Source organism: Scleropages formosus, chromosome 11 (genome assembly GCF_900964775.1).
Source record: "Scleropages formosus chromosome 11, fSclFor1.1, whole genome shotgun sequence".
In the NCBI taxonomy this organism is placed as follows: domain Eukaryota; kingdom Metazoa; phylum Chordata; class Actinopteri; order Osteoglossiformes; family Osteoglossidae; genus Scleropages; species Scleropages formosus.
In genome coordinates, this window is record NC_041816.1 from 16,593,578 (window position 1) to 16,619,523 (window position 25,946).

General features: G+C 41.7%; 2 protein-coding genes across 4 annotated transcripts; one reads left to right on the top strand and one right to left on the bottom strand.

The window, feature by feature from the left end:
• Positions 1-1,454: 1,454 nt before the first annotated feature.
• Positions 1,455-6,590, top strand: islr2 (immunoglobulin superfamily containing leucine-rich repeat 2). The gene is made up of 2 exons (XM_018763808.2): positions 1,455-1,750; positions 2,502-6,590. The coding sequence occupies exon 2, from the start codon at positions 2,519-2,521 to the stop codon at positions 4,640-4,642; it is 2,124 nt and encodes a 707-aa protein (XP_018619324.1). The 5' UTR covers positions 1,455-1,750; positions 2,502-2,518; the 3' UTR covers positions 4,643-6,590.
• stra6 (signaling receptor and transporter of retinol STRA6) lies at positions 5,856-24,947 on the bottom strand. 3 transcript variants are annotated; one of them, XM_018763811.2, is made up of 18 exons: positions 24,604-24,947; positions 20,900-21,310; positions 19,739-19,805; positions 18,873-18,958; positions 18,464-18,597; positions 17,801-17,967; positions 16,583-16,708; positions 15,338-15,405; positions 14,623-14,702; positions 14,404-14,465; positions 13,530-13,692; positions 12,992-13,067; positions 11,810-11,943; positions 11,535-11,652; positions 10,513-10,614; positions 9,888-10,051; positions 8,980-9,117; positions 5,856-7,588 (listed from the first exon to the last, which is right to left on the bottom strand). In XM_018763811.2, the coding sequence occupies exons 2-18, from the start codon at positions 20,986-20,988 to the stop codon at positions 7,335-7,337; spliced, it is 2,028 nt and encodes a 675-aa protein (XP_018619327.1). In that variant the 5' UTR covers positions 20,989-21,310; positions 24,604-24,947; the 3' UTR covers positions 5,856-7,334. The 3 variants fall into 3 exon arrangements, with proteins under 3 accessions (XP_018619327.1, XP_018619325.1, XP_018619328.1); XM_018763809.2 differs by having other exon boundaries at positions 24,075-24,947; XM_018763812.2 differs by lacking the exon at positions 12,992-13,067 and having other exon boundaries at positions 13,541-13,692; positions 24,075-24,947.
• Between the last annotated feature and the right edge of the window lie 999 nt (positions 24,948-25,946).

Sequence of the window (25,946 nt, forward strand, 5' to 3'; positions counted from 1 at the left end):
GTGATTATTTTTACATTTGTTTTCTGTACCGAGAACCTTTAAAAAAGCACTGTTATACATTCGACCAATTTCTCATGCATTGTTTCAGCAGTAAACTGTTGAACATTTGGCAAGGTTACTTTTTAAAAAGTCAGTAAGCCACCTTCAGCAGCCAATACACAGGTTAAAAGCACCTTTTTAGGTTAATTTGCTAGACTTACTGGTTTCTGACAAAGCAGAGAAGACTGTTTAAGTGCCAGAATGGCCTGGAGTTATAATTCAAAGAAGAACTTTGCACAGTCTCCAAGGACCATATGTTAAATGATAGGAGATAATAGCCATGTTAAGAAGGGCACTATGCAAAAATAAAAGAATGTGATTAGGTAGAGACAACGACAATAATAAATTTAAACAAGCAATGCAAGTTGAACATGTGAATTAGGTGCTGAAGAGAACATTGTTTTGGAGGTAATTCGTTTTATGTTCAGAGTTTGCTGAATACAGCTCCGCCGACACTGCGCACTTCGTGCGATACTATTTATTATAATAACCGTTATTTAGCGGACACCTCGTTCAAGCCGTACATCCTTAGATAATCAACTGTACGAAAACGTACCATGTAGACAGCAGCTTAGAGGCCTTCCGACTGCAGAACAGACATTTTTAAAATAAATAAGGTTTAACAAAGTACATTACGAGCTTTATTCACTTGGCTTCAAATGTGCCGCAGAAACAAATGATTTTTGAAACAAAAATGATATAGAAAGGAAAAGATAATTTCATATTTATGGACCGATCTGGATATTTCTGGATCTGAATTAAAACCCAGTATGAATGAATAAAATACATTGTATGCTTGTATTATACTGATCCTGCATTTCACAAATGTCTGAGGTAACGACAAAGACGAACTCGAAAACACGGTATAAACCGAGTAATGGAAATTGTATACTTCAATGTATATCTGCATTTTAAAGTTATGTGTGTAAAGGAATGAATAATTAGGCGATAATTAATATAGAATACAGATTTCGAATTATAAATGTTTTCAGATGCATGGCATGATGTGTTTGATAGGCGAATCAGAGGTGAAAAAAGAAGAAAATTAAACTAACGGTCGACACATCTGAAAGCGTGCATTTAGAACCACCCTCTACGTGAACAACATAGCGCAAATAATAGAAAATGTATAGCATATCATGATGTGTTGTATTCTGGTACATTCTTAATTATTTTATAGCTCTTTGACATAGTTTCTTTTTCATCATTAAATTTTTACGCAGCCAAACAACAGTGCAACGAAATAAAACATCTGACCCGAATGCAGTAATTGAGTTAAAAAAAAAAAAAAAGAAATAAAAAAAAAAAACGCGCTCGGAGGAAACGCAAAAATACAGCAGCGCGAAGGACGGCGCGTTCCCTGCCTCTTTAACTTGAGGCTCGTGGGAGAGGCTGCGCGTTCACGAGCCCACCCCCTTTTTCGGCAGAGGCGGGAGCGCGGAAAGAGGCGCAGCCGAAGTGGAGCGCGAAGAGAGAAGGTGCTCGGGAGCGCTCGGCATCACACTGCGAGGAAAATGCGTTTTCGGCCACCCGTCATCTCCGTGCAACGCGTCTGCCAAAAAACCGCAAACATCCTCGATATACTGAAGGACAGTAATTCACTGAGCTCTTAATTCCCATTCTCTGCATAGTAGCAAGTGTCTGGATACTTTTCCGTAATAACGGATTACCTGAGCAAACTTACAAAGGCTGCTGCAAAGCACTTGGAGAGGTAAGACTATTTGGGCACCACGCTGAAGTTTGACTCTGCGCTGATCTATCAGCATAGTACTATTAAAACAGATATATTTGAGTACAGAGTGTTTGAAAAAGAGCATCTTGAAGCCACAGTTCACGAATCCATGTATTTCGTGTAAATTTTAATTGCATGATGTGGCATGTACAGTAACATTACGTTTCAGCATCAACACTGAGGCAGTGGAGACAATGTAAAAGAAGAGCGGGGTTGTATGGCAAGGCAGCTCTTTAAGGTTTCTGGGGTATGAACACTACTACTTTGACATCTGAGATGTGCAGAGAAGGTGTGTGACTCTGCTGCGGTTTCGGAGTGGAGGCATAATGCCAAAATTACAAAAGTACAGGACTGGCATTCTGGAATAAGGGATTAGTCAGTACCATTACATTTTTCTGACTAATATATCCAGTGTCAAATATACCTAGCAGTTAATTGTCAAACATACTTACTGACATTGAAATGCTTTTTCATTGTGCAAAATAACCTGAAATTACCCATTAAAGCGAATTAATAAACCCTTTAGAACTTGGTGTCAATTGTACTGTGCAACAGTGCAGCCAGAATTTATAATGCAATTATTAGTTAATTGACTTTTTGGTTCATGCACGGATTATCCGAAATTCTTTGCATTGCTACAGAACTAGTACATTTCCCCCCAAAACGGAGGGGATTAGAAGTACTCTAAATGGAATGTCTACTAACCGTATGACAAATGTTCTTATTGCAGGTGCTGAAAAAACGACAATGGATCTTCGGCTCCTTGCTTTGTGGACTGTCATAATTGGTATGGCGCAGTGCTGCCCAGAGTCATGCATCTGTCAAGACAAATATGCTCATCAGTTTGCTGATTGTGCTTACAAAGACCTGCTGGCAGTACCTGTAGGACTACCATCCAATGTGACAACCCTCAGTCTTTCTGCTAACAAAATCACCCTGCTGAAATCAAAGTCCTTTGCGAATGTCACTCAAGTAACTTCGCTGTGGCTGGCACACAATGAGATTGTCACTATAGAAAGTGGCACTCTGGCACCTCTGGTCCAGTTACGGAACCTGGATCTCAGCCACAACAAAATTGTGAACTTCCCTTGGGAAGACCTCTACAACCTCTCTGCCTTGCAGCTGCTAAAAATGAACAACAACGAAATGGTCAATCTGCCCAAGGATGCATTCGCCACTCTGAAAGATCTGAGATCACTCCGTATCAATAACAACAAGTTTACAACAATTGTGCAGGGGACATTTGATGCCCTGAGCTCCATGTCACACCTTCAGATCTACAACAATCCTTTCACCTGTTCGTGCACCCTAGAATGGTTAAGGGACTATATTGCTGAAACCAAAATTTCTATTCCCGAGCAGAATTCCATTGTCTGCGAGTCCCCTGCACAGCTGAAGGGGACATTATTAATGAAAGTACCTAAGTTAGAATGCTTGGCTCCAACCGTTAGCATAAGCTACCAGCCCAACATTGAAAATACTGAGCTCTATGAGGGTTTCATGTTGATCTTGAACTGTGAGACCAAGGGCAACCCTAGACCAAATGTCGCGTGGAAGATCCGTGCGGGAAACCAAGACATTGAGCTCAGTTTACCAGGTACAACGAATGAAAAAAATGACCTGCCTGTGGATACTAAAATGGCTGATAATCGCTTCTTGGTGTTTCAAAATGGCACCCTCATCATCCCCCGTATGAGCAAGAAGGAAGACGGAAACTACAGCTGCTCAGCCGTCAATGAGTTGGGAAAAGCTGAGAGCACTGTAAAAGTGGTAGTTGCAGGTACTAAGAAGCAGGCAAAAAATTCCATGCTTGATCCCACGGGACAGAAGATCAGTCCAGCTGGACGTGTGCCTGGTCCTAAGACCTCAAAAAACAGTGTGATAAATTGGCCTACGTCTGAGGAAAAGAGGAAGATCATTCCGACTGGGTCAACTTATATCACTGTGGATACTGCAGAGACTGGCAAGAGTCCTATGGAACCAACGTTTGCCAGCAAATGTGGCATAAGTGATGGCACCCTGTACATTTCTAACCATGCATTCAATATGAGCTTAGATGAGCTAAAGCAGTACACCTTTGATTTTGGAGTCATTGCGCTGGAAGTGTCAGAGACTGAGGCTAAGGTTCAGTTGAATCCTCTGCACCTACCTAGTGCTAAAACTAATCTGCACCTCAGCCCATCTCAGGAGCTCGAAACTGTGAATAAAGAACCATCCAATTTGTACCAGGCATCCCCTAAAAAGCTGCCACTTGACATGTTGTACTTATGTGTGAATACTGGCAACGGACACTCTGTGGTTCAGTGGTCCAAGATCGAAGATGGCATCAATGCTTATCGTTTCCAAGGCTTACAGCCGGGCACAAATTACACACTCTGTCTCACCTATGGCGGCTCCGATTGCCACGTCCAGGTTGTTTTTACCACCAGGAAAAAAATCCCTTCCTTGCTCATCATAGTTGTGGTCAGTGCATTTTTGCTGGCCCTAGCCACGGTTCCCCTGCTGGGGGCTACCTGCTGCCATTTACTGTACAAATACCAAGGCAAGACATATAAACTGATCATGAAGACACAAAATCCAGATCAGATGGAGAAGCACATGGCTGCTGACTTTGACCCCAGGTCGTCCTTTGTTGAGTCTGAGAAGAACTTCAACCCAAGTGAGCAAGGTGAGGGAGAAGGGGAGGAAGGTGAGGGAGAAGGGGAGGTTGAAGGCAGCGTAGTGGCCGACTCCATCGTGGGTTCGCAGTCCAAAACCAACCAGGAAGAGTTTGAAGTGGGTTCCGAATACAGCGATCGATTACCGCTTGGGGCAGAGGCCGTGAATATCTCCGAAGAGATCAACGGCAATTATAAGCAGCCAGCTCGCTGACAGCTTGGCTGGACAGAGTCAGCAACACAGCTCCTCTCAGACAAGTTTGAAACCAGGTAATTTACCCATCATATCATAATGTGCAGACGACCTGCCTGAAGCATTTGGCGAGAGTCGCCAGCGATCAGCTAAGAATCGATTATGATGTATTATATGTCCCCGTGAGAAACCAAGTATTTAAACGCTCTTTATGGGAATGTCTGACATAAAGCGAAGGTACATTTCTCGGAGGGAGCACCTTGCTTGCGGAGAAAGCGCCCTGTGTGTGAACACACCTGTATAAAGACATCAGACATCGTTTGCGTCTTGAACTAGAGGCACTTTTGTCGTTTGTCATTTAATCGTTGCCATTGATTGATGTAGTAAAATGAAGATGAAAAATAAGTGAGAAGACAATGAGGGAAAAAATTTGCCTTTAGTTCTATAATGTAGGGGAGCAAAGGCTAGTCGTTTTAGGGCTGTTTCCGAGGGTTGCTGCGCTCACATGCGGCACTTCCCTGCGTCTGTGCGTTAATATATTGATTATTGATAATTATGTAAAATGTAAAAAAAAGGCGGGAATTTCACTTTTACCGAAACCAGGGGCAATTTCCAAGAAAACCACCAACAGACAGACAAGCTTGGTTCAATAACTCCACAAAGGCGTGATTTTAACCTCTTTACAATCAACTGGTGCTTCACATCTTCCTCGCTTTTCTCGGATTATAAACGTGTCCTCTCTTTTCTAGAGATGTTGTCCGTAGCATGTCACACATATGTATTTTCATGTGTGTTTTTGATAGCATATTAGGAAGTATAGATATACTTAATGTCATGATGTGATGTAAAGCCCGGTATTAAAAAAAAAAAAAAAAACGAACATGTTCTCCTATTTGTCTATGAAAATAAAAAAGGTCAGTTTAACGCTGACGAAAAAAGTAATGTAATGCATCCGAGCAAATCACTGGCTTCAGGTGTGCTGTAAATCGACTCCGTCATTGTTGGCTTTAATCGACTATGTCCGACGATATTTTAAAGATCCCTTTTAACCTTTTTGATATAATTTTATGTACGTGAAGTAAATAATAAAGTTCTTGGAAAAGGGAACACTGTGTGGTCCGTTTCCGTGACGAAATCTTCCCTTAAGTGCTAGTTTTTCACTGTAATGTTTTTTTTTTTGAATGTGCAAAGCTCAAAAATCTTCGATTGCCACAAGACAAATAAAATATTTCAGTTTCCAAAAGTGGGAAAACAGCTGGTATTTGACTGCACGTAGCGCGTTATTGCTGGGCGTTGTCCGGCTCGTGGCCACACTGATATTCATAACTGAATTATAGCCCATCATCATGTTATGAACTGGAGCACGTAACACACTACCAGTACACTGTACAGCACCGCCTTCGGTAGAACCAGGGGTTGTGACCCTCCCAAGTCAATATACCCCTGTGGTCCTTTGTTCTTCTTGCCGGAGTCTCGCGCTTTGCCTTCTTTTCTCACCATTCCATCATTTTGCCAGAAACAAATTGGGCTCAATGCCTGGAGAACCTGCAATCGGCACTAATTTAAAAACCTAAAAACTGACTGTTAAACGTTTCATGCATGTTAAGTTTTTTTCCCCTCCCCAAGACCAGTTATATTAAGACTTAAGTGTATTGTTCTAAACACCACTGAAAAAGAAAGCGACTGACTGCTAAGATGTAAATCTAGGTAGTTACAAAATAGCTAAGAGGTTACCATTTATTATGTTTAATTTCTGAAATAAGCATCACATCTGCATCCATCCTAGTGAAAATGTGAGGACACTTGATGGCCAGTTGGCACACGGAGCAGTCCGCCACGCTGACGGGTGGAATGGCGCTGTCCCTCTTCCTTGTAGCATCCTACGTTTAAAACTATGCAGTGTCTTTTATGCTGATCAATATACCACCTGTTGAAACCACACGGTATGAAAACATGGGAGAGAGGAGGGGAAAAAAAAAAAAAAAAAAAAAAAATCACAAGAAACATCATATGGGGAAAAAAAAAACATAAGTAGTTCTCTAATCAGGTTTAATCACAATACATTCACTCATTGCCCCTTTGAGCCCTCAGCTGCCAGGCCACAAAAACCACCACTAATTCAATCCAGAACTGAAAACAAATAAAAACATGAAAAATCTGGTCATGGAGAATCAGAGTGTTGAAGAACGTGCCAAATCAGACATTAAAAATAATCTACATAGACGCACTAAGTTTGTCCGAGCATGAATTGTGTTTTTTGAGCATAACATCATCATTAATATCAGGATTTTTAATATTAATTGCACAGTGTCAAACTTAACAGCTATTAAACAACAGAACTTTCTGTACATTTATAAATAGACAAATCTCCTAACCTTATGTACTGGTTAGAGGGAAATTAAACTTATTTGTAATTTTCTACCCAACTGGTAATTTTGAGTCAGTGTCCACAAACAAAAAACAGTAAGATAAGAAAATGAAGAACACATCTCAAGATAAGTATGGAGACAATTTTGCCTGCAAGAACTGAACAGCGACCTTCTTTCCTGGGGCACTGAGACGAGTTCCATTGCTCAGACACTTGCAGCCGTCCCCGTCCCCCCCCACACACACAACCATCATAATAACCCAGCCTAAACAATAACCAATGAGCTCTTCACGAAAGGGAGTGGCATATTGTTAAATGTGACGTGCAAGAGCATAGCCCTCCATGTCAGTTGCTGGCGGTCGATTCTGCCCCCCCTTTGCTGGCTTCCTTTTGGCTGGTGTCCATCTCGTCACCATCCTTGGCGGTACGGCTCAGTGTGCCGTTCAAGAAGCTTTCCGAGCTCTGGCACTGAAAGTGCTTCCTGGAGCCCACCAGAGACGGGTTGTTGACCAAGGTGAAGAGGAGCAGCCAACGTGCCCGTGCCCTTCTGGCATTGGACACCTTGTTCTGCTTCTTCTCCTGCTGCACCAGCTGGATTCCTGAAAGCATAAAGCATGCTGTCAAGACAGAAACATGAAAATGATACTTGATGGGATGGACAGGTCCCAAGCAGCCAGTCTCCTTCACACAAAGACTGCATTCATGCCAAAGATGGGTAATCAATTTTTGCAAGACTACACATTTACTCTATGATGCTGAAAATGGAAAAGGACTCTATGTCATAAGCAGAGATAATGTCCTCTTCTAGGGTTAACAATGTTTAAGTAACTAATGTCCCATAATTTGGTCATACAGATCTTGCTGACATGATGCACTTGAAATTATGATTTAAGATTTTTTTTTTTTTTTTTTTTTAAAGAATTTTTCTGATTAAAATATTTAATATCTGATATGCAATTTTCAACTGGAAGCTTCCCAAGACATGCAGCATAATCCATAAGCACAGTTGGAGCATGCTGTGCTCAATACCTTTGGGAAACAAGAATATGAAACACATTCAGATTTCTCATTTGTGTAACCTGTGACTTTTCAGTTAATCTCTTCAAGACAACGACCACCTTTCTATTGTCCGGAAGCATATAAGAAGGACGGGTTCATAAACTGATTTATGCTTATGCGATCATTTTGTTGCAGTCCAAGCCCATGACTTCCTTTTCCCAATTCCAAGATGTTTAAATGTGAGAAAATTCTTTAAAAACTTTGTTTTTTTTTTTCCACCATGCATTCATTACAAATATTCTACTATTCTGAATTGTGCAAACCTATAAAAACCGATAATTAAATTTCACAGCATTAACCTGTTACCATGCCACCTACGAAGAACAAGCAGAAAGTACATATTATACTCTTTACTCATTTGATATTATTATTGGTTATGCTTTTCATGTATTCTTTTATCCCACATTAGTAATATAAAATGTACATTTTACATCTGCTTCCTGCTACAGCACTTACCTGCAGGTGACACTATTCATAAAATTATGGATTACTTTGGGTAACAATTGTGATGCATAACTGGCCCATTCTAAACGGGCAAATTAAAGACTAATGTTACTCGTCTATGTGTGGAATGAAATTTATTACATTTCCATGACACAGAGCCTGTAAAAATAATAAAGTAATACAGCTTTGCTGTATTACACATTCATACCCTCTACAGGGCTGAAGATGAATCGACCATCATAACTGCTTATGGTTTTTGTGCCAGTATTCCTGGAAAATACCTATATGTAAATATACCATTATTTCCTCATTTATAAACATTGAAGAGGCATATCAGTCATAACAGCATTTATCCATTTAAAAAAAGAGAAAAAATATGTAGGTTGTAAAAGGTTTTTAGAAAAAAATGGGTCCATATCCATGCTGAACTGATGAGTAGACATTGGGAAAAAGTAGCTGCATGTGCGGAAGAGGAAAGTAGACGGACCTTCCTCCACATCGCGCATCTTCTGGCCTGCTCCTCCCTCCTGCCCTGCTGACCGCAACAGCATTCCACAGAAAGCCTTCATCACGGGGTGAGACTGGCTGACCTCAATCTTCAGGTAATGGGAGTAGCAGCGGTATCCTGGGTGAGGAGATGTGTGATTCAAACTGATCAGAAGCAGTAAACGTCTTCATTCTGAGACCACCAAAAGGCATTCGATGCTTCCCCTTTTTGCTCTCTCTCCTGTCTCTGTCAGTACTCTTTTACTCTCTGGCCCATTGAGCTAGATTTTTTTTTTTTTTTTTTTTTTTTAAACACCGAATTCATTTCCAGAATTTCCATGCTTTTACAACTGGTTGCAAAAAAATGGAACCTCTTTTAAAGATGTACCTTATTATTTTATTTTACCTCTCTGGTATCTGAGAGGTATTATGCCCATAACGGATCCATCTGATTGTTGAAAGAAAATATCTCGTCAATTACAAAAATCCATTAGCACATAAGTGTCAGTTATTTCAGTACTGTCGTTTTGTAGATTGACATTTACAGAATGTCTTTGTGTAGACAACACAGCGTTTTAAATGGTGTGAAACAATTAATTTACACTCACTGGTTTATCTCTTTAACTCTACTTGAAATTAAATAATATGCAAGGAAACACATTACAAAGCTTAAGAGGCCAAACAAAGTAGAAATTAACTTGGCGTTTAAAATGGAACTGAAAGTAAAATCAATGTGTGTGGGTGGGAGCGGTGTAAATGAATACTGAGCATAGACAGAGAAACGAATGGCCACATGACAGGCGTATCACAGAACTACAGTGCGGTTAAAGTACTGAGGGAGAAGAAATGGCTGCTCCTGTTGGCAGGGAGCAGTAGAGTTCCTCCTCCTCCTCCTCCTCCTCCTCTCACCTGGGTCAAAAGCCTCCACTCCTCGGTTCAACAGGCTAATGTCCAGGCGGCCCAAGTGGATGATGTTGAAGAGGCCTGTGATGACAACCCTCCACACTCCCACCAGCACTCCCACCAGGACGTTGACCGGGAAGAGCAGATATGCCATCAGGAAGAGACCACTCCTGTTGGGACCGAGAGAGAGGGGCTCCGTTCACCCCGTAGCCTCTGTCTGCTTTCTACAGCGCATCAATCCACTGCCCATGTGGGGTAGCAGTAGTAGTATTAACTTTCTAACCAGTAACAAAACCAGATTATTCGTGTTTTTTAACTCTTGCAAAAGGCCACCACCACCAGTAATGTCTAAGGCAACTAAATTAAGTCAAACAGTAAACAAAGTGGGGGAAAAAAACATTTTATCCAACTCTTGACAGCATACTTTGTTGTGAAAAATAATAAAGTAAAAGCTGAGAAGTTAGTTAGAAGAAGTTCGAAGAGTGTTTAGGTACAGTATATTTCATTGATTTTACCCAGTTTCACTGCAAAAATTAATTTGTGTGGAACACAGAATCAATAATGATGAATTACTATACAGGAATATCGACTCCATAGATATACACCAGAGCATGAAAGCGAATAAGCACACCTGTTGTCCAAGTCTCTTGTGCCTGCATCCTTTTTGATGAAGACAAATTTGGATGATGCATGCTGAATGACCACAACCAGGAGGAGCATTAGCCAGAAGGGCCTGCCACGAAACATAATATAAGACAGTGCACCACATGCTTGACCATGAGGCATCATTTATAAAGTTTCTCACCTTCATTTCACGCTTGGAAAACCTACTATATATCCACTCTATGCATTTTTGTGATGTTTCATACCAATAAAATTGGCATCTGCATAATTGTATCTGTTGAACATGCATCGCAAGGTATTGCAACATGTAACCCATTGCTTTGCAGAGCTGTGAGGAATGTACTATACATGATAAGTGGCTACACACTTGCATGTGTCAAAACTGACAAAACACAAACACTCCTGGGATGAAAATAAGATTAAAATGTTATATCGTAACCCTTTAGCATCAACAGTAACAACGGCAATGATTAGTTGTAATAGTTACTCTGGAAAAACGAATCAGGATCTATAGACGAGGGACAGACTAAGCAAACTAAATACAGTGCACACCTCTTTTAGATCATTTTATAAGCTTTTGTAAAGTTCTTTCTGAAGCGCATTACTTTTTATTCCGTAGCCTTGCAATCTGCCATAAGCATCTGAACATCAGAAGTGTAAGTTTACTACAGGTCTCTAGAGCAAATAATTAACCAACACATTCATCTTAATGGGATATTTCACATCAGAGCTATTATTTTAAGGCTATACATACTTAAGTGAGCCTGGAAAAGTGAATGACGGGTTGAAAGAGGTTTGACAGTGCTAATAAATTACCAAAGAAAATTTCAAAAATCGCACACCTAGCAAAAGAGACCACAGATATGCATCGTTCCTAAATTATCCACCAGTAATTGCCGTGTTCACAACGCAAAGAAAAATGCGTACTGATGCGTTCCGTAAAAGGTTTGCACAGCTCTTAGCTCGGCACAGGGAGGCAGGACAACGAGGACGACGTGCGAATGCCACGGAACAACGCTGAATTCTCACCACATGTTTCTGAGGATGCGGAATAGTATAAGGTTCTGTCCATACAGAATGGGGATGATGATGAGGAAAACAGCAAACATGATGCATATGAAAAACACCAGTGTCTGGATGACCATTCCTGTTGGGACAATGGGACAGCGAGTGAAATCACTGAGGAACCTGAGCCTCTTAAAAGACTCGCCTCCGTTCCATACAAAATACTACGGTGTATGTAAATTCAAACTTTCTATTTTTTTTTTTTTTAAAGGCACTTTACAGGTCAAGGTTAGATTTACCGAGACAGACGAGGGCGGCCTGGTAACTAGTAAAGCCCATCCAGCAAACTAGGGCAGGTCGGGATGGCCGGATGCTCCTCTGTCGATTGTAGACATTATAAATATCTCCTCTGTAGAGCCCTTTCAGGTTTGACCTAAGGGAAGGACAGTGACACTAATAAGTACAAATTCTACATTATTCTCAATACTGCGTGAAGTTTTAATGTGTAAAAAAAAAAAAAAAAAAAAGTATAACGACACAAATATACATACGGCACGTCTGCGCACAAAAAAAATCCACTTGCTAAATTTATGCAAATTGTTGCCTCATTATGTGTTATCTGCCACTACTGTATATAATTACCTCATTTCCATTTTTTTTTTTTTTTAAGAAAATTACCATTTCTGCTCCGAGTTATGGTTATTTGTGCAATTAGACTATCATAAGGGTTTAATTTTGCTAATATTAACTGTGAGCTAGCAGTGCCCTAGTCTGACTGGGAGGATTTGAAAACCCTTCCACTACTTGTGTGTGCATGTGTGCACATGCAGGCTCACAGGGGGACAGGCTGGCTGGAGGACAAGAGAACTCCAGCTCTGCTGCATTAACACTCGCACAAGTCCAGCAACACACTGAGCAACTGAGCCATAAATAAAACACACACATATGCTTTTAGGCTTCCTGAATTTTACATGACTCGTCTGCACGAGTGCCCTGGGATGAAGTAATACGGCTTGAAAACAGGCGCGGTGTTGAAAGGACTGGAGACTGGGAAACCGTTAATCATGACGGCATTGCAAATTAACTTCTCATCAATACGTTGTCGCACCAGGAGACAAAAAACAAGCAGAAATTATAAAACCACTTAAAATGTTGCAGGCAATTCAATTGCACAAATACATTAAAAGGAAACCGTCATGCAAGAAATCTACGTACATAAACTCAACAACTTAAGTTCCAACAGAGTTGAATTAGGACTGCGGGGAGTATATTTGAAGTGGATAAAAATCAACACTCAGAAGATTTAAGTAGCATGTATAGAGCTGTGTTGCAATGCATTAATACAAAGCAGCAACAAATACTGTTTGCCAAATTTTACGCGTCGGTGCAGCGAGGACACTTCTGCCCAATAATGGGGTAATCTCCTCATTGCCTCCTCACTCTCAGCGGCAGAGAAGTGTAAGTGGGACATGGTACCTCACCTGTGCAAGACCATAGATCTCATGAGCATCACCAGGGTAACCAGACAGGATAGTGTCATTGCAGACAGATAGCAGACTGGAAAACATGAAGTCAGCCTTGAGGTTAGGCCATGTAACCCAGCAAAAGCTTATTGTCTAGGATATTTGATTCACTCTACCCTTAGTGTGTGATGATTCCACTTGAAGCGACCTGGAGACTGTTCAAAATGTCAGCGTGCAATGTGATATGCCATAAGATGGACATTATCTACTGGTAACTTCCTACGTGATCTTTTCACATGTAATTATGCTGGACGAGAACAACTGAGCGGCTCCACAAAATAAAAATGATGCATCTCTTTATAGTAAATCTATCCTCGTGATATACTGATGTTCTGAAATACAACAAATCAGAGGAGCACCATCTTGCCCGGTACTGTTTGAGCTTAATGATGACTTAATAGGAACACTGGCTTGCTTTTAGACTTTTTCATTCCGTAGGGAGACGAGTATTAGGTGCCAAGTAGAGGGATGGTTTGGAAGCCAACTGGCAGAATACCTTCAACACACCACATGTAGTAGACCACAATTCTGACCACTTCTGCCCGGTCCTGGGACAGAACAATGTTGAAGCCCGCCAGAAGAAAGGCAATGTCTTCATTGACTCCTGCACGAACCTTCTGCAGAGTGGGTACTACTGCAGTGACTAGTAACAGCGCCACCTAGAGGGCAGCAAGCATGGCTTTTATGAACCAGGGACTTAATGGCAAACAAACAACACTTCTATTAATTCAGTACAGTATTTTTTTTTTTTTTTTTTTTTTTATATATTATGCTTCCAAACAAGCTTTTTCAAGTGCTTACCAGAACATACAAGCTCAAGAAGCACAGACGTGCAAAAATTAACATCGGTAATAATTATTAAGATGCGCTTTTTAGATACTAGTGAGGGAAAAAGGCCGGAAGACAAAATAGGGGAGATTTAAAAAAAAAAAAAAAAAACTCCTAAAGCTTGAAAAGAAGAAAAACCTCAGAGAATCTAAAGACAGACTAAAACTGGAGACTACATGCTCCTGGGAAACAGTGTTACACACAGTTCACTTGACTAATGAAAACAAACAATACGCACATACATGGTCATTTTTTCAGCTGTCAAGATACAGTGCCGTAATGTATATTTATATTAAATTTCTTATTGTGCTCACCCAAAATCCTGCTATTTTGGTTTTAGCACAGCTGTTTTTATCACCACAATGATATTAGGCAGTGATAAAACATGAGGCTTTGTATAAATACTCAATATCAAAGCAATTTCACTTAATTGAAAGCAATTTCAGATAATTAAATAGAGCCTATATTCACTTCTTTTATGAGCACTCATGACAAATGAACCCGAATTGAAGACGACATTAAGGTAAATCTTTCCATGGTACCTGATAAACTGCGATGAATGACACCACTGCAGAGATTGCCAGCTTTAAGGGAAACCGGAAAACTGGTAAGGGGAAAAAATAGTCAGCCACTTAATGATTAATATTTTCAGAATATTGGACTTTAGAAGGAGACCAAAGACCCCAAAGCAAAGCAATGAAAGAGGAACAGCTCACTTATACTGCTACTGTGTGGGCATAACTTCCTGCCTCCTTCCTTACCTTCCTCTGGCATGTAGATATAAGACTTCAAGGCATCAGTTATTCTCTCCGAAAGCTTAGGTTTAGTCGTGCTGGTGGTGCTGAGAATGAACAGGAGGAACTGGTTATGCTGAAAAGTAATTATGTGTAGTTTTCTCATGTTTGAAGCATCAAATACTGAAGCTTTCAACACAAATTTAACCAATTCAAGGCTGCTTCAACATCTGTCCTCTCCAATGGTTTATTTTAAGACACATATTCTCAGTAAAAACACTTAATATTGTGAATTTAGGCCCACAGCTCTCTCAGGGATTCAGTGAAAAAACTTGATTTTCTAAAACGCTATTTTTTATTAAACAGGCCCCGAACACTACGAATAATGTATACTTATCCTTGGGGCCATTTATTTGTTTTAAGCAATGAACAGCTTGTAAACAGGAGGAAGTGGTTAGTCAGACAAAATAAGGAAGAATGGCACTGTTATACCATTTATACACCTATGCCAAATTCCACCTGTAGGTTTTCCCTCATAATCCGTTTACAGCTAGCAGCAAGGCACGAAGTAAAGCAACACGGAAGCCCAACGTCACTCAACAGGACTATATAAATGGGAAACATATTCCACATAATATAAAATAATCCAAATATCGAGGCTAGTATAACAACACCGATTCAGGTTTCAGAGGAAATGTAAACTTTCACATGCCTCCCGGCAGATGAACGCTAAAATCCCTACCTGTTTTTTGAGGGCTTCTTCTTCAAGACTTCTTTCACGTAATCTTTGTAGTAACTGCTATCGAGATCCTAGAAAAGAAAAACAACAAACGTGGTTACTGAAAGAATGGTGAAAGGAAGCACAGGATATTCACTACAAGATGCTGACTGATGCATGCAAATAAGCGGACTGACCTGAAATGTATGACTTTTTATTCTCTGGTTCATTCTTGTGAAATATTAGCACATTTTAGTATTACAGAAGAATGTCCTTATACGTCTATTGATTATGACCACTGTTGGTGACTTTGAACGGTATTTTCTCTTCATGCGTTTCACATCAATGTTCTTAATTCTTCTCATCACATGTAGATTGTGGTTGAAAGAAGACCCTCCATGTGACCATAAAGCCATTGCGTCATGAGGCCAGGCTAAAGATTACCAGGAAATAAACAGAGCATTGTACGGTCTCTGTGGGAAACAACACGTCTCCATAATCGGTTCAGAAACATGATGCAAACCAATTAAATGAAAGCTGCTTATAATGATTAGGCCTCTGGTATGCTTGAGAAATTGTATTAAAATGGCTCCCAGTAGAAACAGAGTTCAGCACTACATCTCATGTGGAATGAACCCACATGTGGTATTCCTACTTGTGCTCCCTGTGCATTTATTTTCCCAGTTGTAAAACAGTTCCCTCCTTTTGCCAGTGGAAGAGGGCGACGTGGATTTGAAATGCAGCAATACGGCTCGGGTCATTTCAACCATTTACTTCCATTTAGCTCTTTACATTTTGCAATCTACACCTTGAAGATACATTTCTGCACAGATCTATATATGCAATATGTTAGTCAACCTGTGAGACAAAGTTAGCTTGTTACTTAGGGTTAAACTTTTTATTGGTTCAACATTTGCTTGTAATCTTCAGTGCATGAATAGGAATTGAGGGGGGCGCGGTGGTGCAGCGGGTTTGACCAGGTCCTGCTCTCTGGTGCGTCTGGGGTTCAACTCCCGCTTGCGGTGCCTTGCGATGGACTGGCGTCCCGTCCTGGGTGCGTTCCCTCCCCATCCAGCCTTAGGCCCTGTGTTGCCGGGTTAGGCTCTGGCTCGCCGCGACCCCACTTGGGACAAGCGGTTTCAGTCAATGTGTGTGTGGATTGGAATTGTGATCTTTACGAGTTACTTAGTGAAATAAACGAGTTTTCGGATTGTGCAGATGATAGGAAAAGGTCAACACACCCGGGACTTTACCGGAGAAATCACTGACCTCCGAGGCATTGGTTTTCACCGTGCCCTTAAGGCCCTTGAACAGAAGCAGGGGATACTGGAAGCTGAGGAACGCCAGGCAGGCGATCTGGGGCAGGCTTGTAAACAGGGAATAGTACTTATAAATCTACAAGGAAAGCAGAAGAGTATGAAAGCTTAGATCACTTTAAGAGACATATCACCTCCTTTCATCACATGATAGGATAACCCGTGCTAGCAACGCTGAAATCAGAAACGGAAGCAACAAGTTACAAAATTCTCAACTACGGCAACATGTCAACAAACATTTCTTGTATGGCCACACAGATCATTTCCCAATCTCCTCGGAATAGGCCAGATCCTCCATTAACATCCAAATGCATTCCTTTCTGCTATAAACACAGAAAGAATGGCTTCAGTCTACACCATCGTATCCCAGGATCCCCTGACCTTTTGTCCCAAACCAGTAAACTGAAGGGACAGCAGATTGAGCCATTTTTTATGCTCTTCTTTAAAGAGATGACATCGCACAATGCGCAGCCTGGATGTCTTAGCGTTTCTGCTTGACAAATACTAAAGCGATTAACTGTGAAAAATTCTCCTTTCTGAGAGAGGCCTGTGGTAGAACAAATTTCTCATGAAGTACCACCGCGTATTCCGCAGTGCTCAAAATAGCAGCTCTTTCTGCGTGAAGCGGGCGAGCACGGGTGGGCCTAAATCCCCAACAGGATTGTGTGGCACGCTGATGCAGCGAGTCTACTGCTGTTGGCTCTTCTCTGTGCGAACCAGAGCATTTTAGTGGAAGAGTAAGAATAATGAACTCGTCTGACTGCCCTGCTGTAGTCCGACTGTTGAAAATCAGGGTAATCGTAATTGAGGGATGCTACGCAAAGGCCGGTGTGCAGAAGCTCTGTTTAAGTGTCCTCTCTGGTTACAAAACCTACGATGGAAGTATGTCACCATGGTCCAGTGGGAAACACTTGGCATGTAAATGTTAAAAGATAGCGCTATGCTGAAGCTATTCCATGAAAAAGAGCTCTGTAAACGCTGCTGAGTTCTACAGTAGATAATGCTAAATTATTTTTGTGGGTAAAATTTTATGCTGAATATATGGTTTGTGATAATATGGAACTAAAGGTGTCCGCAAAAAATTAAAATGCTACGGACATGGATGTTAGAAGCATGGTGTTTGGACGCAGTCCCAGTGTCGCTACGGTTTGGGCAGTCCTCTTCCTCTTACCTCTGGGGTCTTGGGGCAATCGACCTTCTGCCAGACGAGGACGCCAAAGTGGGTCCAGGACAGCAGGCTGCCGAGCACAAAGCCTACCTGGCTGTGCAATGTGCCGCAGGCGAGTAGGGGGTAATACAGGGCAGGGTAGTAGAAGAGGGACAGGAGCTTCCAGTACTCTGGAAGAAACAGGCCTGACATTACTGCGGACTACCAACGATACCAAGTGAATCATAATTTTTATACATCAAAAACTGATACAAATTATCAAGAAAAAGCTCAACTTGTCGATTGGAGCAGGACATAATCTGTGTTGGAGAATTGCCATGTAATAAAACAGTGCTCACACCTGTGAAAATGATAGAATCACCCAGGCAGAAAAAAAACACTGCCTTGCAAAAAAAAAAAAAAAAAAAAAAAAAAAGTGGGCAATTAAGCCACTGTGCATTTTAGACAGATGTTTGGCTTGTTGAAAACCCTGTTCCGTTCAATCAAGTGCCTGCATTCAACCAAGCAAGCAACCGATTCTGTTGTCCTGTGAGAGACTGTGACCAATTGCCTTTTGCAGTAGATGATTCTGAAAAACCTGATCATCCAAACCCCTCCTAGATGCCAATCAATCTCTGCAGAACACGGTAGAAGATACTCAACTATTGGAACCATCAGATACTTTACCTCTATACTCTAGATCACTGGTGAAGGGCAAAGGGTTCTGGGACAGCACCACCACACACAGCTTGCAGAAGAGGACTCCGAATACAGCCACCGCCAGACCTTTGTGCTGAGTGTGGTCCAAGAAATTTACAGGGCTGCAAAGGAGATATTGTAAAATATTTAAAAGCCACATTCAAAATGATCTTGACTAACAGATGCATTTGCAAGTGAATGAATTTTGCAAGTGTTCATATTATTGCATATGGCAACTTTTTCCAAGTGAAATATTAATTGAACTTGAATTGTATAATATAGATTGAAGATAGAGGTGTATTAACTATTTATTTTATTCCATTATGGAGTGAAAATGAAGGAACGTTAAAAGTCAGTAAAGCTGACATGATGATACTGGTTTCACTTCCGACCTTACCTGAGTAAACCTGGAACACCGTTCATGAACCCTTGGCACAGTCTTTTCCGCCTGGTCATGGCTGCCAAGACCACCATGACAATAAGCTAGGAGACAGGAGACACATAGATCAATGCTGCAGACTGCCCGCTCCGAGAAGTCCATATCCTGTGGATCTGCGCATTACAACCCTCACACCCCACAGGACAGGCCTCCCCCAGCTCAGACAAAAGGCTGGATCAATGGTGGGGGCCAACGTTTCTCCAAACTGTCTCACTGCTTTTGATCTCCAAGAGTCCCAATGAGTTCGCCAGAGGGCAGGACATGGGAGTTCAGTGAACTATAGTGACCTGTGATGAGTTGAGAACAAATGGGGCTGGACCAGTAGTGGGGGGGGGGACTTGTCAAGTGACAAAGGTTTCTTGTAAGCAATTAGAGCAGAGCTGTCCATCTTAAGGAGGACAGAGGCTAAAAGACAACAGGGGTTAGGAGTCATACTCCGCTGCGACGTCTGCTAGCAACTGTGCAAACATCAGCAAAACATTTGCAGAGTAGGACATTTTCAGCACATGCGCCCTCACGTTGGTCTGAAGGTCTAAAGTGTTTGTTGCTGAATATACACACACGCAGAGTGAAATGTCAAACCGCCTCTTTGAGAGGCAAGTTAAAGTTTCTATTCTTAGACAGCAGATAAAAACGCCTGTTTTACCCAGCAGATCCAGCCCCTCTATAAGGCAGTAAGGCAAGTAACATATTCATTTCACAGTATTAAACTGATGAGCGGGAAAACCACAGGGCACGGCTCTGAGCGAATGGCGACCAGGATCCTGCAGGACCGAGCTGTAGGCGTGCGTGTGCGTCGGCCGCACGTCTCCGACGGGACTCACGGATATTGCCGCGATGCATATGTGGTACAGTCTGTCATCGGCGGTGGGGTCACACGGAAGGATAACTCTGAAAGTGTTACGAGAGGCAGCGTCAGGATGGGTCAAGGAGATCAGCACATATCACATGGAACAGAGTTTTCCACTGAGCCTCCATACACGCCCAATATACATCCCCATACAAAGAAGCCCCCTCCATAATAGATCGCTGGAAACTACAACGGTGGGTTACACCTTTAAACTACTTAAAAGAAATTAATGGCAGAGGAATGCAAATTGATAACATGTCAGTAATGCACATTTTAGCAACAGACAAAGTAAAGGTTATGAGAGCAGGACTACCAAGTTACCGAAACCAGAGAATTCAAAGGAAGGTGAACGTAGCCAGTGCTTTTAAAATAGAAGACGTGTTGTGTAAGAGGGGAAGAATGGCCCCGTCTGGAGGCTTGTGAGCAGGGCCACATTCCACAGGAGCAGGTTTCCCCAACATCCAGAGGTCCTGCAAAGTTCACCGTTCAACGGCACAAAAGCGACTGCCGCTGGAATGATCAGATCTCCGGAATACGTACATCAGGTATTTTGCTTCTTTTTTTTTTTTTTTTTTTTCCTTTTTCAAATAAAGATGTCCCATTGTGTTTTTTCAACAAAGATTTTTCAAGCGTCCCTGTAAACATAAAAGGGCGCACACAGAACAACAGGCGCCACGAACGTCCCCGTGTTCATTTCCAAGAGCAGCACAAAAGAGGGGAAACCCGACTTTTATTATGATTTAACTTGTGGGAAACTACACAGAACTGGAGGGGAAAGATGAGCTCAGCGTCCTGAACGGTACCTGACGAGAAACTTTATCCACGCAATGCGAACACGTGAGAAAATCGCGAGTGGAGGACAGCAGACCTTCCCGGTTAAAGTTTCTCCTGTGCTCAGCAGCCCGGTCAGGTGGATCCAACACGGGGGGCCTCGAATCGGCGATTGTGTAAATCTTTACCCCACAGCATACAGGCCCGTTAAACACGACATGCACTAACTGTTCTAAATCTGGGCACAAGCCCTGGCAGACAGTTAATCACATTTTTCATGTAACCAAAATCCTGACCACATGTACATGTGCTTTTGATTAATTTTTAATATTAATTAAGGAGGACAAAGTTTGGGAACACTTACTCCTCCGCAGGCTTGGTTGGCTCGACGTTATTTTCGTACCACTCGGAATAATCGTAATAGTCCTTCGTCTCGGAATCACCGGTGCTCATCGTGCTTCTTCAGTTTAGATCTGATCCGCCGCTCCTTGAAACCGTTGCGGGCGAAATTTCTTCCAAACGGGCCGCTGTCGTCTGCTTGCGCCTAGCTCTTGCGCGCACCGTGCCCCACCGCGCCGCTCCGATCCCCTTTGGCCGAAGCGAGAGAAGTTTCCGAGCTGTGCTCCGGCCGCCAGCACCTGTGTTGCCGTGCCCTCTCTTCAGGTGCCCCGTTCCCGCTGGCGCGCTCGAGTGATGTGACAGGTTCTGGCTTCGGCGAGTTCCCCCCCCACTCTCCTGCAGCTCAGACCCTTTTCAAACAGGGATTACCGGAGGGCTAGGAACCAGGGGGTTGAGGGTGGGAGAGAGAGAGCAAGTGAAAGGAGGGCCAACAACTTTCCAGGCAGGGAAGCCAATCTCCTCCACCACCTGCGGTTTATATCAACTTTCGAGGTGTGCTGCTGGACCTGCAGGCCACAAGAGGAAATTAGGTACAGTGAACTTGTAAACATGTCTGTGTGTGGGATGATTACAGAGGAACGACAGGCAGGATGAGCTACGTTCACACGTGGCTCTATGAACGGTGAAGCGTAGCAGCGCTGAAACTCATTTTCTTTCGTTTTCCACACTACCTTCCTAATACTGCTGCCCCTAACTCCACCGAAAGATGCATAATTCAGTTTACTATGACGGAGTTTATCTTGCAAATCGCGACAGAGCAATACATTCATCAGTTTGCAATAATAAAAAAAAAAAAAAAAAAAAAAAAAATCTAATTGAAATCCTTGAGAGTTAGCCACTGATAAGGGAAATATTTAAATCTTATTTTGGTTAGAATTTTGTTTTGTTTTTTAAACATTTTGTACATTTGCTTTACGAAAACAAAAACGTGCAACGAACGCTGATATTTTTAGGCTGCTATTAAGATTTGTAGTAGGTACAGAAAAAAAACTGGAGAATTCCATCAGTTTTGACATCATTTGGTTGATCATTAGTAACATCTTATAATAACACCATCAGACTATAATAACCCTTCCTCTACAGTGCCTATTATATTACTATTTTATATTACAAAAAAAATCATGGAACTGTGTGGTGTACTCCCTCTCCACCTGTACCACTTAGCTGATTAAATTTATAAAACTCCTTGCTCTAACTAAACTATTGGTATGAAGTAAAGGCACAGCTTTGGCTCTGGTAACATTATATCACGTCATTTCTAAATAAGTAGAAATACCATCACTATCTATAATAAATTTGGATGTAGGCTCCATTATGTTGAATAGTGTTTTGACCTTTTCTGCAATTTTATTGTATGCATGTGACTTCTATTTTATTGTAAAAGAACTGATTACAGCGAAGAGAGAAGTACACATTTCGCACAAACTCAAAGCACATGGAGAAAAACATTAGCAGTACATTAAAGACTGAAGGCTTGCAGCGGCAAATTTGTGTTTTTGCAAAGCCGATATACAGTAGGTAATATTAACTCAATTCATCAATAACTAAAAAACAAGTCAAGAAATTAAGAGTTTTGATTATGTAGAAATTAGGAGACAAAACTGATTTTTAACCAGATTTAGTAAATTACAACTGGAATGTACTACACAATAATATCACCAATAAATTGAGCAGAAAACCTACATGACAATATATTGTCATATAAAGAAGGTTTTTTTTTTCTAGTGTTCTGTCATCGCTGAAAACAAATTTTTATGGAAATTATTTACATACACAAAACAACTGTTTACAAACCCCTGCAGCGGCACTCATAACAGTTCTCTGAAGTTACTGCGGCTAAGGGATTTTCCTGAGGCGAGTTTATATTTTTTAACTTCAGAGTAACTTACTTCAGTCATTTTTATGCCACATGTTTAATTACAGCACCTAGATTTTAATATTTGTAGTAAAAAGCTGATAAGATCTATGTATCCACATAGCAATCTGAGTTTGACTAATGTATTCTTTAATTAACTTATCAAAAATGAATTTAGTCTTAGCCCATGGATAGGTAATGTTTTTTTCCTCCCTATTTAATTTCTTGGAAAAGCTGAAAAATCTCTCCAATGCAGTAGTTTAAAATCCTCCTTGAACAAACGCGTGCCAGACATCAGTCACACAAGACATTGTCAGTTGCTTAAATAAAAATGTGTTCCCTTGAAAAATGATTCAGTTGATGATTGTGACACCAGCAGTGTGGAAAAAAAGGACGATTTATGTTCTTTGTAATGACCTCTCATCTACCATCATCATTCCACACCTCTGGGGAGCAGTTATCACAGCAGTAAAAAAAAAAAAAAAAAAAAACTGGTCTCCATGAGTTAACGAGAAGGCCCATTGACACAGCGTAGTTTTAAATGAAAAAAACAGCTCCATCTTCAGCACTAACCAACCCCTAAATCGAGTTACTAAGCCAAAAGTATGAAACATGGCATATAAACATAATTCAATTTATCATGACAATTATTCAAACATGTACAAATCATGTTTTCTATATGTTTACTCTATATCAAACAACGTAGTATATAAGGAAGATTTTACGTGAGGATTATGATAAGGGTTAATTGGCAAGACCCTTCAAAAACAGAGGCATGCTGAATATACTGGGCCTGTTATATAAGGGATTATTAATACAGTAATGCACTGATACTTCAAACACACCCCTGCGTATCACACATTAACATAAGATTCAGTTTTTCCCTGTACAGATTGAAAACTTAGGAGCAAGCAGATCTGAGGGTTTTCTGACTTCATTATTATACTGACAAATGCACTGATTTTCAGAAGGGTAACTACATTCATTTACTCATTTAGCAGATGCTTTTCTCCAAGTGTTTTCCAATGAACTCTGCGTAGTGTTACCAGCTCACACCTTATTCACTAAGGTGACTTACACTAGCAGAGTGTACACAACTTTTAATGCTGGGTCAGTCTCATCCATACACCAGGGAAAGAGTCTTTCTGTCTCTCTCTCTCACACACACACACAGGCTACTGGTGACTCTTTTTAACTGTCGAATCTGTCTGGCTGTTCCAGTCACCAGTATATGTGCGGAGGCTGGAAATCCTGTGCCCTCCAAGGGGACCAAGGTGTTTCTCACCCGCTGGCAGGTGTTACTGTACAGCTCCCCACTTCACAGATTCCCGCAGACAAACGCGGCAGCGCGTCTCACTTCTCAAAAAAGTGCGCACAAAGACGCGCTTCTGCTGCTTCAGCAACGCGAGACGCAGCGGCAGAACCGAACCGAACCGAGCCGAGCCGAGCCGAGCCGCCCCGCCTCGCTCTGGGGCCCTATCGCCCGCGCGCTGGACGGACACCGAGGGCGAGGCGGCCGAAACCGGAGGATGAGGAAGCAAAGGGCGCCCGAGGCTCGATCTATTCTACCCCGCTGTGTAACAAAGGGCCATTGACTCGCGCAGCGGTCTCGCGTCACCGCGGCCGCGCACAGCCTTTCATAGCGGCGCTTTCAAGTCTGCCGAAACCGCACCCTAAGTAAGTAGCATGTAGTAAAACCGCACTTGTTGAAAATCTTACGGCAGGACTAGTCAAGGGCGCTGTACTCGGACTGCGTTCAAACAGCCGAAGGACGCGAGCACCCGCGCGCGCCGCTCCTAATTGGGCTCACACACCTGCGCGCGCGGGGTTTCCGCTGAGCGAAGCTGCGGAGGGCCTCTGGTTCCTCTGCTGCTGCTCTTCACCAGCGTGATCATTCATTCATTCATTCATTCATTCATCCTCCTTTGTCAGTAAGCGTTTGTCCTCTGCAGGGTCGCGGAGGTTCGGAGCCTATCCCGGAAGCGAACGATGCAACGGCCTCGTTAATTCAGTAATCTATCGACGGGCTAATAATTTGTCAGGGACAAAAAGTACCAAAAGTGCGGAAAAATTGGTTATTAGCCAATCGTAGTGGGCAATAAATATGCTAAGCTTGCAGGTGACATGATTATGGTTCAAGTCTCCTCTCTAATCCGAGATACCGCGTTCGAATCCCCACTTTCTGCTGTAGTAGCCTACCCATTAGAAAGGCGTTTACCCTGCATCACTTCAGTAAAAAGTACCCAGCTGTATAAATAAATGGTTGAGTAATTGTAAGTAGGTTAGCATACAGCCCTAACATTGTAAGTGCCTCGGACAAAGGTGTGAACTAAGTGTAAGCAATGCATAATAAAAATAAAAATAAGAATAATAATAATTGTATTTAGCATTATTATTATTATTATTATTATTGTGTTAAAATAGATCACTGTTTGCAATTGCATAAAGCAGGATAGGTGTAGTTAAAACCTCAACTTCAGCTTTGTTTTCTCATTTAACTACTTCTCATTTGTATTTTTGCTGTCTTATACAAACAAATTGATTATTTCATTTCCTTTTCGGTACAGATGGATGCCTAAAGAATTCATTACTGTTTAACCAAATGATAAATGGCTTCTCAGAGTACTTTGATACAAGCACTATATTAAAACCTTTTCCTTAGAAAACCGATATTTATACTGACACAGTTCAAACATAGGCAATAACTTTTACCTCCTATTTCCAAGTCTTCTTTTTAATTTGGTTGTCAAAGCTGTATGGATCACCACCCAGAAGTCCATTGAAAAACACCAAAATATTTCTCAATCGGATGCTAAACAGTTTTGACTGTCATATATATATTTGTAAAGCTTAAGCAAAGCTGGTGAAGCTTACAGCCCTAGTGTTCACCACACATTATCTGAGCACCTTACATAATCACTCTGGAGACTTTGAACCATGTCCATAGCACATTGTGCTTCTGTGAATTGCCATATCTTGCAGGTCAAAAACAGTGTGAAAGTACATCGTATACATTTATTGTATGTGCTCCTCGTATTTTAGGAACTGTGGTTTACAGAGTTGTGCAGCTTAGGCTGCGAATAGACAAATCTCACACACTGTCCGTCACCCAGCACTTTTGAACAGCAATTCCGCAGCAGTAGAGGTTCCCAAGACT

Excerpts from the sequence above, each read along its gene's own strand:
- islr2 (XM_018763808.2), top strand. The coding sequence starts at position 2,519 with ATGGATCTTCGGCTCCTTGCTTTGTGGACTGTCATAATTGGTATGGCG.
- stra6 (XM_018763811.2), bottom strand. The coding sequence starts at position 20,988 with ATGAGCACCGGTGATTCCGAGACGAAGGACTATTACGATTATTCCGAG. Across the intron at positions 16,709-17,800 it reads ATTGCCCCAAGACCCCAGAG|ATTTATAAGTACTATTCCCT; the intron begins GTAAGAGGAAGA and ends CTTTCCTTGTAG. Across the intron at positions 13,068-13,529 it reads CTACATGTGGTGTGTTGAAG|TCTGCTATCTGTCTGCAATG; the intron begins GTATTCTGCCAG and ends CATGTTTTCCAG.